Source organism: Pieris napi, chromosome 21 (assembly GCF_905475465.1).
Source record: "Pieris napi chromosome 21, ilPieNapi1.2, whole genome shotgun sequence".
Classification (NCBI taxonomy): Eukaryota; Metazoa; Arthropoda; class Insecta; order Lepidoptera; family Pieridae; genus Pieris; species Pieris napi.
The window spans coordinates 6,391,628-6,405,021 of record NC_062254.1 but is presented as its reverse complement, the minus strand read 5'-3'; the positions used below and the strand labels follow the sequence as shown (position 1 = coordinate 6,405,021).

At 32.6% G+C, this 13,394-nt stretch overlaps 1 protein-coding gene across 2 annotated transcripts in view; it reads left to right on the top strand.

Moving 5' to 3' along the window:
* The window catches only part of LOC125060442 (lachesin-like), a 34,538-nt gene that overhangs the window by 4,621 nt on the left and 16,523 nt on the right, over nt 1-13,394 (top strand). For both annotated transcript variants that reach the window (XM_047665347.1, XM_047665348.1), the window contains exons 2-5: nt 7,622-7,678; nt 10,556-10,659; nt 11,668-11,875; nt 13,116-13,271. In XM_047665347.1, the coding sequence (XP_047521303.1) occupies nt 7,622-7,678; nt 10,556-10,659; nt 11,668-11,875; nt 13,116-13,271 (525 nt within the window). The remainder of the gene's footprint in view (nt 1-7,621; nt 7,679-10,555; nt 10,660-11,667; nt 11,876-13,115; nt 13,272-13,394) is intronic.

Genomic DNA, 13,394 nt, shown 5'->3' with positions numbered 1-13,394 from the left:
TCGATACAGCTAGACTTGTTTATTTTAGTTACTTTCATAGCTTAATGACTTATGGCTTATTATTATGGGGTCATGCAGCTGATGTCGAAACTATTTTCATCCTGCAGAAGAGGGGGCTATTCGTGCAATCTATAATTTAAAATGTAGGGAATCTCTTAGAGATAAATTCAAGGAAATTAATATACTTACCTTTCCCTCGCAATATATTTATGAAAATATTATGTATATATACAAAAATAGTGATAAGTTTACTAGAATAGAACATACGCACAATGTTAATACACGGAACAAACGCAGGCTGCAATTTCCCCGTACTAGACTATCTAAAGTTAGTAATTCTTTTTTGGGGAAAGGGATACTCTTCTTTAATAAAATCCCAGAGGCTCTTTTATCACTGCCTTTCAATAAATTTAAGAAATGTATTAAAGAAAAGCTGTGTAAAAAGGCTTACTATAAAGTCAACGATTATCTAGTTGATAAAAGGGCCTGGGACTAGTGCTATACAGGCTACCTCTAATTAATTTGCGATATTTGTTTTAAAATAAGTGTTCTTTGATGATTTGATATTTTAAAAGAGTACCGAGAGTTTTTTACGCCGACTTTTTCTCTCGGCCTACACCCTCTGTCTTCTTTGCCGATGAGTAGGGATGCCTACAAATTCAAATTTAATGACGTGGAATAAGTGATACATGTATCTTATGTTCCATAATAAACATATATATTTTTTTTTTAATATTTAATTATCAATCACACAACTGTTAACTGTTAACTGTTATGTCAAACTCAATTTTTAAATTCCAGTAAAACCATTTCATTCCAGTATCTTTCCATTATAACGACTCTATTTAAATGAAATAATTTCATGAAAATTAAGCGATTAATTGAGACATCATTATGAATTGATTATATTTCCATTAACATAAGCTTGACCTCAATGAAACCTGCCAAACTTCGTGCTGCGGGGTACACGCGATTCTTACATTCATATGGTTAATCAAACATCTTTTAACGCTAATCACCGTTTAAGTAACGGCTTAGTAAAACTACTGAAAAGTATTAATTTCAATTAATAAGTTTGACGTAATGGGAATTATAAAGTTTATTGTTACTAGATAATATCTTACGTAAAATCTTTGTGAGTAAATTAAGTTAGACTAAAATAACTTATTAGTTTTAAGTTAGGCTAAATTGTAAAGTTCTTCGGTGTATTATACTTGTTAATAAAATAATAATATAATTCTCGGTATAGTATTAAGAACAGAATCAAGCATTTATTATGAATGAAAATACAACGAGAACACTTAGTGGCGTGTGTCAGAATGTTGAACCATGCTTCTCTTAAAGTAACATGGTGAAGAAAACAGTTGTAATGCTTGTTTATTTATTTGTATACGTTTAAAGTCGTACTAATCTGTATGCTAAGTAAAGTTTTTTAATTTTGCATCTGTAAAATTTTGTCTATGATTTGTAGTCTGTGTATATAAAAAACAAATGTGATAATAAAATTTAAAACATTTCACGTAATTCTTTTAATAGAAAAATATATTTATGACTAAGCATTATAATGAGTGCAATAACCGTATGTAAATGTCAAGTCGTTATTATAGACCATCAAAGCTAGGTCAAATCAAGTGCATAGGAAAGTACAAGTTAATGTTCGCATGAATATATATTTATGTCTGCAAAAAGTCCGTGGTGCAAATCATTATTTTCTTCCTTGATTCATCTCGATACTATGTTTGCGTGTTGTTCCCAAAGTCCAAACATTTTGTAAAAAAAACCTTAGCGGTTTCTGTTTATTTTTTATTTATACGTAATCCTACTGCTCACAAAAATAATATATAATAACAAACTATTACACTAAAAAATAGCCAGAGATGGAATACATAAGATTGTATGTAACAAAAAGGTTCAAATATTTACAAAAACGAACAAAACAATAAAAAGAGTGACGGAATGTATTGCCAGTTCTGGTATGTTCTACGCCCTGAGAACTGGCAGTAAATGGTAATTTAGAACAATTTTTATTTACTGACGTTCATAACGTACAATAAGTTATCTATATTAGAACTTTTAAAAAATATCACATATGACTCGGTGACTAATACTTAATAGATTGTATTTGTTGGTATCAATAATTACAGCACTAGGAAACCTCAAATTCTTTTAAAAATTTCAGTATTGCGAGAAGATCAGAGAAGAGAAGAGAGAACCTCCTCGTTTATTGTTTATCTCTCTTCTAGGTTTATTCTAAGGCTTCACATCCTTTTTAACCGATTATATAAACAGAGGTTGTCGGTTTGAAATGTATGTAACATTGTTGGATTCACACACACTGCCAAAAGGCTCGTAAGTGCGTTAACGGTATTTTAAGAATTGGGTCTTTTCTTTGGAAATACTTCAGTGGATAACAGGATCCATATAGTAGTGGTGCGCGGCTAAAATCTTATAGACGCTTATAACAATTCCGGTATCGTATTTACAGACACCAAAAATCACATCGACATGATCCGTTTTACTTAAATCAGGCATATTTTGGGGAATAGTGCAAGTTTCGCAAAAAATGGTTTTGATATGTTTATCCACGCATTTCTTGAGGCTTCTATAGTTCTCTAAGTGAATATATTTTCATTTTCAGTAAACAGATTACGGTCCTCTATAAAAATAAACTTTCATCGTAAACAATACTTAACGATTTTAATTTGTTTCGACTTGAACGAAATTCGTTCAAAAGTAATATATAAATGCCAAACGATGATAAATTACTTATAAATTAGCCCATTAAGTAATAAGAAAACACCTTACTGACATCAGCTTAAGATATCTAATTCACTTATGGATGTTTACTTAGGGGCTTTGAGTAGACAGTAAGTAAACTTATAGGTGCTATTTAAGTTAATAATTTTATTATAGGCAATCATTAAATAAGTTATCGGTAGGTTCTAGGAGGTGATGTTGTGCAACATCACCACCTCTCCCAGCTCTTCAAATCAGGGCGAATTTAGCGGCTGATCACGTGGCAGCGACTAGTCTACGCCTTACTGCCTCGACTGCTGGTGGCACTGTGAGTTTTAGTGGATAAGGACAGAAGTGAGTCCCACAAAACTATAAGGCTCTCGCACTGCGGGGGTATGCGTAACGAAAAGATGGTCCATCATTCCTGCAGCCCCCATCAAGGTCTAAATAGACCGCCCCCGTACCGCCCTTTACGCGCTGCAGGGCGCGACCTTTACACCACCTGCCTAAACCATCCCCCTCGCGAGGGACAAAATCTGCGGTCAAAGTATGATCAAAAATGTATTGGATTTTGACAAACGGTAATAAAAGTAGGTACGTAAGTCTTGAATCTTACCCATATGGTACTTTACGAGTTCAACTAATTACAAATTATAGCTAAGAATTCATATAAATAGCTTTTGAATTTCATATGAATATGTGTAGATTTAAAAGCTATTTTGGACCGGATGGAGTCCAATCGGCCGAGATAAAGGAGACTTTGTACCCAGCAAGCAAGACAAAGGAGATTTTGTACATGATTCTACTACTATGTTTAGATTTAGGCAACTACTATTTAATATATGTACATTAGGGCAGATAGTGCTTAGTCCCAGAATTTTTTGTTTATACTTCAAAAACTTTTAAGTACCCAACTTTGAGAAGGAAATTGTTTGAAGCAGCACAGTTTGAAGTAATAATAATTTTAAGTAGCTACTTAAAATTATGTGAGATATAAATATAAAAATATATTTATATCTCATATTTTGTACGATATATTAATGATAATATTTATTTTAGAAACAAATCAATAGAAGATGATCTATTCCTACCTAATTATAGCAATTATTGTATTATTGTATATTCGCGGATGTGTTAAGCCATGCGACTTCTTCAATACAAAAAATCCCCTCTAGAGAGTGCTGCGATATTGCGGACTACTTAATTGTGACGAAGTTGCATGGATCTGGTTAGTGCTGCGCCTATTTAAATTGTCAAAATTTTTGTTTGTCAAATTTTGTTAAGTTGTATTGTCCTCATTTAAATATCTGTGATGCTTGAGACAAGAAAATAAAAATATCACACATTTGTCGCGTTCCATGTATTGGAAAAAGAAAGCAGATGGTGTAGTCAACAGGAAAACTCCTCTAAAAATATATATAGTATATAAAAACCCCACGGGAATAAGATTAATTTATTTCTGAATTTAAAATACCTTTTTCAAACGTATGATGAGTTCCAATTGACAATATTTCATATTTATATAGTCTGTATAAATCTTTAACGTTAAGCCAATAAACTTTTTGATTGTATTATTTAATTATAAATCGTAAAATATAATACACTTCTTGAATTGTAATGTGATTATTATAGATATTCACAATTCTCAATTGTACCAAAATAATGCTATTTGGTTTTGAAGCACAGCTTTTAACGAATTCCAACAAATAGAAAACATCTTTCATATGATGACAGCAAAAAATAATATTCAACCCAACCAAAAATAGCCAACGCTATGAAAACCATTCTAAAACCGGAACAGAATCCATTTTTTCCACTTCCCTATGAAACACTAAATCTCTCAACATAGGTGTAAAAAGCGCTCGTTAGTGTGAACACGGTTGAACATACTTGTGTGTGTCAATTATTCATCTGTTCGTCGATAATGGAACAATCCTGTCGGGTTCACGAAGAGCTGTCAACGCTACCCATAATGGTATACTTAATGCAAAAAGCGATCCTATTTAATAGGCTAAAGAGACAAAACCAATTAATGCTTTCTCGACATTACGTTAACAATCAATAAACTCACAATGTCATTGAAAACCGACTTGCAAATTCGTTTAAATTTCGAATAGTTTTTGAATTCGAAATTTAGATGGAAACAAAGACATAGATGAAGTTTGCATAGAGTTAACTCGATCAAGTGCTACCGTATAACGCATGAGATAGATATTTTTTTTTCACAATTTATGCATACGCAAAACAAGGAGACAAAACCAATTAACGTTTCGACATTACGTAAACAATCGATAAAGTAACAATATGTCATTGAAAATAGACTTGCAAATACGTTTTAATTTCAAATAGTTTGTAAAGTCAAAACGTAAATTATAACAGAGACAGATTAAATATATATAGAGTTGATTCGACCAAGTGCATATAATATACTACACTCGAGCATAAACCACATTAAATAGAAATATTTTTTTCACTAAATTTATGAATTCGCAAAACAAAGACAAGAAATGATGTTTCTGACCATGTCCATAGATAATAGAATATGGATATTTTATCTTTAAATTAGGTAACGTCTGCTTGTGGAAACAAAATAAAGCCACTTCCTAAGTCGAAGCTTTGGAAACAGATATTAACTTAACTATTAAACATAAAGGAAACTTAAGTCCGTAGTCTAATTCGCATCTCAAATCACAATCTCGTCTTGAGCGCTATCAAATATATTAAATGTCACACGGTAAAAAATGTTGGACAGCTCTTGAATTAGATACAAAGTTTTATTGACGTTCTATAATACGGGCCTTGCAGAATAATTTCACGATAACGGTAATACAGTAACATACTGTGGTATTTCAAAACAAGTTTAAAAAAACTGTGGTTTACCCAACCCTTTTTAGGTTTCAGGGCAACAGGAAATATGTTTGAGGCTTCTCCTGATTGCTTACATTTAAATATTTTATTAGCAAAGGGTTTGTATGGCTTCGTTTACTAGAAATGCATAAAAATGCTTATTTTGAGCTTGATACTCGTAACACCCAAAAAGTTCGGGTGCCCTTGAAAAACTATTTTTTAAGGATTTTTTTCTCTGGTTGTTGCTGTTTCGTATTTGCACTGAATATATGTTTTTAACTCTTTAGTTTATAAGGAATTTAAAATTTGTACTGGTGTTTAACAGGCACCAAGTTAAACGCCTTAGTGTATTTTTGTACTCTTAATTTATTTATTACATATAAGCAACCATAAAAAGTTATTTTTATAAAAATTCATATTTCGTAAAAAAAGTTTCAATTAATTAATTTTGCTATTGTTGTTATTTACTTTGCTAGAACCGAACCGTGTGTAAAAAAGGAATGTCAATGTAAATCTTACACTAGCATAAATTTTGATGGTGATGGTGGTTCCTGTTTGGTGGTGACGGTGGTGCGCTCAGATCAACAGGAATTTCATACAAAAATAATCTATGCGCTATTTGATAGTATGATTTTTTTATTACGGATAATCTTCTAAGCTTTAAGCTTTATGGAATAAAAACAAATTATCATTTATTTATAAGTCACAGATAAGTCGAATGGACGATGACGTATGCTTGTAAATGATGTCTTAATGACAGTTAACGCCCAAAAAATGTACGTTTGTAACAATCATGGAACGTTATAGCACTGATGCGACGCCATATTGCCCAGAAACGCGTTTTGGCGGGTTATTATAAAAGGATTTTTAATTTCTATTTAATAAAAAAATATAATTTATTTGAGAAATGTATAGGTTTCATATACAATTCTACTCATTATTGAATAAACTAAAATGTTTTTTAAAATGTTAACAAATAGCCTATTATAGGAAAAAAATAGCTCGCAAATATTGCAGATACAAGACTTATTACTACTTATGGTGGTAGACATCTCATTCATCAATCATTATCCGTCATGACTAAAAGCAATGAACCCGCCTCCGCAGTCCGCAGAGCTCAATTTCAACTCGAGAATTCAACTTATTTTAAAAATCGAATGAAAATCGTAAATTCAAATTAAGAACGCATCATCAATCTTGTTAGTGGCCAGGTTAAGTTTGAATTTTTAAACTTCGAACGCAGAAATAAAAGACAAACGAATAAATTCAAAATTCAAACTAAAACATGTTAGATGTGGCGAAAGATCAAGACTCTTACGGCAATTTCAAATAAAGAAAACGTATAGTCGAAAGTATTCAACCTACCCATACTGTTGATGAAAAAAATGCAAAGTTTTTATACTCCGCAATACGCAGACTAACTAAAAATAAATTTCGTGAAAATAAGTAAGTTAATATTAAGTTTAAATTATATACTTAATACTTATTACAACCATTTAGCTACATTTCAAAATAAAACTACAATATAAACCATAAACATATTCGATTTTATGTTAAGTACGCCTCATAAAAAAGTAAGTATAACTTAGTTTTCACATATATCGTCATAAAGCATTTACAAGCTATAGTCGTTTCTAGCGGCAATTAAAACTTAAACTTTTAACGGCGTACTAAAGTTTCGTACTAGGGTTATTATTGTCCATAACTTTACACGATATTGTTATATGTTAATAACAATTATTAGTTTAATAGACTGGTCTCCATTCTATTGTTTTCTCCAACAGCTAAGTTAAGCAGGCCGTGGTCTTGGGTTCGAATCACGGCTGCACCAATTCACTTTTCTTTCTCTTTTCCAATACTAGCTCGTACTGTTGGAATCGCATCGTAAGGAAACCGGCCTTACACTTAAAAACTTGCGCAGGAACATAAGGCTAATTGTACAGATGCAGAATTCTGTGGTCAGATCTAGGCATTACTGGTTTTTTATAACTGTGAAAAGCAATATTATGTTCATAGTTATGTCATATTATTCTTTCAGGTCGAGAGATTCCGGGACAGAATGTCGTATCAGTCGCACCTATTGAAGTGCCCGACGGTATGTATAACCTAATTTTACATAGTTAAGGTAATTAATAATTTGTATATTCTGTTGAAGAATCAGGTATTTCTATAGTTGTATACGCTTACTTATACATTTATGTATAAGTAAGCGTAAGTTGTATACGGTACTTATAAAAAATACTAATTGTACCCACAGGTTAAATGTGAAAGGTTGGCGGACTCAGTTTCCGAACTTAGACTCTCATTAGGTCCATTGTGAGTAATTGTACCCACATTTATACACAAAATAATTTCATGTTGACTACTTATTAAGTCAAATGTCGTAAGTTTTGGACGCAACAAATAGATTACGATTAGAACGGGTACCCACGCATATACCATAATGACTTTCCAAAGACACATTCTAAGTTATATTTTTTTTAAATATCTCCGTTTTTATGATTGCATATTGTACTACCGACATTACACATAAGGGTGGTGCTGCATACATGTATATAAGCAAAGTAAAAAGTAGTAAAGTAAAATATTTATCTTGCACTTGTCAAAGACTTGGACAATATATATGAAATAAAGTAATAATAAATGCACTGATAGGTCAATTAAACAGTTTTACGTTTTCCAACAAAAACTCTAATTTAAAGGAATATATTCTTTACAAGACTGCTGCTAATGTTATATTTTACTCAAACACACACACAATACTCAACACACAAACACTCTCACACATAATAAAACGAGGACAATCAAACAATTATATCAGTGTGAACTTAATAGGCGCAGCGAATCGAATAGAACAATATCGCGGCACACAAATCCTATATTACAACAAGAGTGGATTTCCAATTTTATTAGTATTTTTTTGTAGTGTATTATTAATTCCATAAACAACAAACAAAGGTTTTACAAAGACCCATTACTTCAGACAGACTTCGTACGACAAAATAAACATAAAATTAATGGAACCAGCGAATTAAAGAAACTATTTGTCATTCGACTTTGGTTACCATACGAGCTTGTACAGCTGTTATTTCTCAACATTAATTATTCCAATGGCGCTGGTGCTACAGTTGTAATTCTCTCTAATTAGCGCCTCCACAATATATCTTTGATATATACGACGTTAAGTATGTATAAATTACGGCTTAACAACTTAACTTGGTTTAAGACAATCGGTCGTGATTATTTTATAATTAAATTAATTAAGCTTTTGAATTATTATATAAATAACATTATTGTGTGTGACAAAATAGTTTATACCCATTGCATGAGTACAAAAAACAGCACAATACAACGAGGTAATGCTGCGTTAAGGGCACTCTGCCACAGGGACCAGTATTATATTATTGATTATTGTTACTTATGAATATAAAACGTATAAGATACTTGACGTTATGTAACTAATATATACATAACGTATACGTTTCAAATACTGTGCAATAATTACATAGAGGGAAATAATTTGATATTTAAGCTTCACGCGACATGATCGTTATCATACATACTAAAAGATGCAATGATTGCATTTTCGTAACGGTATGTAAAATTCCAGTTACGAGAATAAATACAAGCCATTAACCATTCAAATAACCATTTCCAGTGTAAAAACGAGTGATTGTTCGGCGACAAATTGTTCGCTTAGATTACTTGCGTGATAGAGGCAGTTGAGTGTTGTGCGGAAATAACACGATTTTAACACTTATTCATAGGAAATAACACATTGAGCGTGAAAATTCCTATATATACAGGGTTCAAGTAAGAATATTATAGTATTACATTAAAGAATATTTAACTCACTCACTAAATAGTACAATTTATTATACTATTTTAAAAACATTTATAAGAACATAAAATGAGCAAAATAAATTTACTAAAATACGAAGCGAAAAGTTTAGAACCATATAAATTTATTCAATTATGAGATGGCGTGAAACGGTACCAAAGTATAAAAATACGTAGCAAAAACCCAAGCCGCAAAAATACATTTCGCACAGTTGTATGTAAATTACATACCTCGCAACGCTTTTAAAGGGCTCGTATATTGAGAGTTTTTAACGTGATATATTATTCCGAGCAAAAGAGTGATACAACGACAAACCGCTATTTGTCGAGGTGGGTCGGACATAAATCACGCACCCCACGCAGACACGATGGCACCGCCGTTGTGAAGGTATTTGCTCCATTTTTGACGGTAAACTCGACTGATGAAATCGACGTGCCGATGTCAATCGGGGTGCCACTTCTGTTCCTACTAGACAAGACAAATCGTGGATGTGCATCTTGCGCTTTAAGTTCAGTTATACGGTATAAGCTTTAGTGATTTAATATTTGCTGTAGACATTGTACAATTGACAATAAATGACCCTTATTAAGTTTGACAGTAAACACAATTCATACAATCAAAATTAGTCGTGCGCTGTTTACTAGACAAAATCATAATGCAGCTTGCCGTTTAAATTTGGAATCTCACGAATTTTTATAGGCGACGTAATTTGCTAGTCTATATTTTAGTCAGTTACCAGTAGTGATTATAAAAATTGGTATAAGTTCAAATTTATTTAGACATCACAAATTTTATACACAAACACATACACATCAATTATAATAGAACATAGCTAGCAAGAGAAAAAATTAAACAAGCAACAACAAAATAAAAAATAAAAAATAAAATAATATAATATATTAACTAATATATAATAATAATATAATAACAGTAGTAATAATTATAAAATAATATTGAATGAGTATTGTTATTAGCATATGATCAAATAAACACATTAGGACAATACAGCAGAAAAATCCCATTCAATCTGACTACAATCCTACCCATATTATGAATACATACTTTCCATATCTTTAGGTTTCTTTAAGTAAACATGTTTTCGTCTAGTATTATTCATATGTATTTTTACAGAGTCCATGTACCCAAGATTTGCAGAGCCAATACCAAACGTTACCGTAACTGTCGGCAGAGATGCATTGCTTGCTTGCGTCGTCGATAACTTGAGAGGGTTCAAGGTATTATTTTATCATTATGGTATGGCACACACAAATCAACCTTATCATTTACGATGTCACTTTCGGCTGTATTGAATTGTTCCTACGTGAACCAAATTTCACTGACCTGGGCCCTTATTCTGTAACTACCAAAAGCCATAAAAAAATCAGTGGCGCTACAACCTCTTTAGGTCTAGGCCTCAGATTTCTGAATCTGTTTCATGATCATTTTTAAATGTAATAGGCAAGTAGGTGATCAGCCTTCAGTGCCTGACACAAGCCGTCTACTTTTTGGGTCTAAGACATGTCGGTTTCCTCACGATGTTTTCCTTCACCGTTCGAGCCAATGTTAAATGCGCACATAGAAAGAAAGTCCATAGGTGCTCAGCCGGGGAACCTACGACCTCAGTTATGAGAGTTGCACGCTGAAGCCACTAGGCCAAAACTGCTCTAAGCACTGCACCAACAGCCGTACCGAATTCAATATTAAGTTTTGTTCCGCGCCAACCCAAAGTTGCGACATCAGCGTTAATATTTTAAGGATACTAAGATAACCTCATCAGACTAGAATACACAAATGTTGGGATAAGTATTACTATTGGAAGTTACAGAGACAGGGCCCTGTTATGTAAATCGTATTATGATTAAAAATTAAGATTCATCCCGACGAATTCGATATGAGAAATATCGAATTTTATCAACGCATATATTTCCTATTATTAAATTAAAACTTAATTATGAATTAAAGAAATAGTAACTATCTAATACAGTTTTTAGATTAATTGCTAATAGAACAATTTTTGCGACGTTATACAATTAATAATCATGCATTTTTGGAAATACTGCATACTGCATGTTTTAAATTAAAAGTTGTACAACTTGTAATTGCGTTTAGGAGTATGTTTCTCTTTTTTTAGTATAGGATGTGGAGCTATAAATTCTGGAGTTCAAATGAAATGTGTTAAAAATATGATAAAGAAGAAAATTTGCTAGTCTAATAAAATAAAAATATAGATATATCTATTTTAGGTGGCGTGGGTCCGTATGGACACTCAAACAATTCTGAGTATCCACCATAACATCATTACTCAGAATCCTCGCATCAGTCTCTCATACAATGACCACAGGTCGTGGTACCTTCATATAAAGGATGTGCACGAAGTGGATCGAGGATGGTACATGTGTCAAGTCAACACGGACCCCATGCGATCCAGAAAGGGCTATCTTCAAGTCGTAGGTATGTTAAAGCTATTGGTGCTTACTCCATATTATATATAAGTACCCTCCCCTCTTAGTTATATGCAGTGGACCATGTAAGGATGGTGTACATCAGCTACGAAATATAAAATTAACAACTGTTAAGCGGGCCATAGACGGACCGCATGTTGCAGTCAAGACCGACTGCAACATGCGGTTTGCTCAGGAACTGCTCGAGCGGTCCGTGTATTGCGAATATGAATTAAGTATGGAAACTGCATATCGCCGTGCGGCGACCTTGGTATCGGCTGCAACGTGCGGTCCGTCTATGGCCCGCTTTAATGATCAGAAGTTAATTTGAAAAAAAAAGTTAGTTAGAAGTCCTATTAAATCTATGGTGAACTTATATATAACGTTATTAAAAAATCTGAATTATTTTATAAGAAACATGTGTCAATAGTTCTTACCTGTCCGTTAATTCGTTTTACCCAAGTCTCACCCATAACAACATGGCACTTAGAGAATATTTAACCTATAATACAATAGTTAAATCAAAACATTTTAATACCTATACATATTTCGAAAACATCTTTCAAAACTTTGCAAATATTATTCCCTCTTGTAACGTTTAATTATGTCACATGAAGACAAATTTCGGTAATTGTAATTGAATTCCAAGTAATTACAATAATTAGAATCAAAAGCAACTTTTCAAATTATAAAAGTTTTCTTACAAAGTTTCAAGTACAAGGAATGAAATTACACGCTTGAAGTGACACTCGCATCTAGTTAAGCAATTTAATGAAAGCACTAAACGCTTGCATGCAACCTAATTATCTTTAGCGTTCACAAACAATACATTGAAAGGCATCGACGCTTGATGGAATTCATCGTTCTAATGGCTTCTTGTTTCTGTTGTGTATTGAATTTTTATGAAATTTTGAAAGATTGTTATGATATTTTTCTTGTATAAACCTTTATTTAACCGCTTGTGAGTTTTTGTTTTTGAGTGGCTTTATGGCATTGGAGTTTTTTGATAATTAAAACGGTGGTAATAAGGTTTTTTTGAAAATAGAATTCGAAAAAAAATAATAAATGACAGTACTATAAGAAGTACTTAGTACTCTGTACTAAATCCAGACTTTTTTGACAGACTATACCAAATTTAGAAATGTTTCCGACCCCATGTCCCAGTATTACGAAACAACCAGTAGGGTTTAGTCCGGTCCAAGTTCGATTGCCAATGTTTAATATTTAATATAATTAGTTTATTTTCCCAGTGCCACCATCAATCATTGACAACATGACGTCGACTGACATGGTGGTAAGGGAGGGTGCTGATGTCACCATGGTATGTCGAGCATCAGGATATCCAGAACCCTATGTGATGTGGAGACGGGAGGATGGACAAGATTTTAATTACAACGGAGAATCAGGTAAATTAAATTGTTAAGCTTAGGTTTCCTAGAAAATCGGTGCCGTTAACTAACGGCCGTCATTTTACGGTTGTTAATAACGACCATCTTTACTTTTTAACATAATGCAAAAAAACATCATTT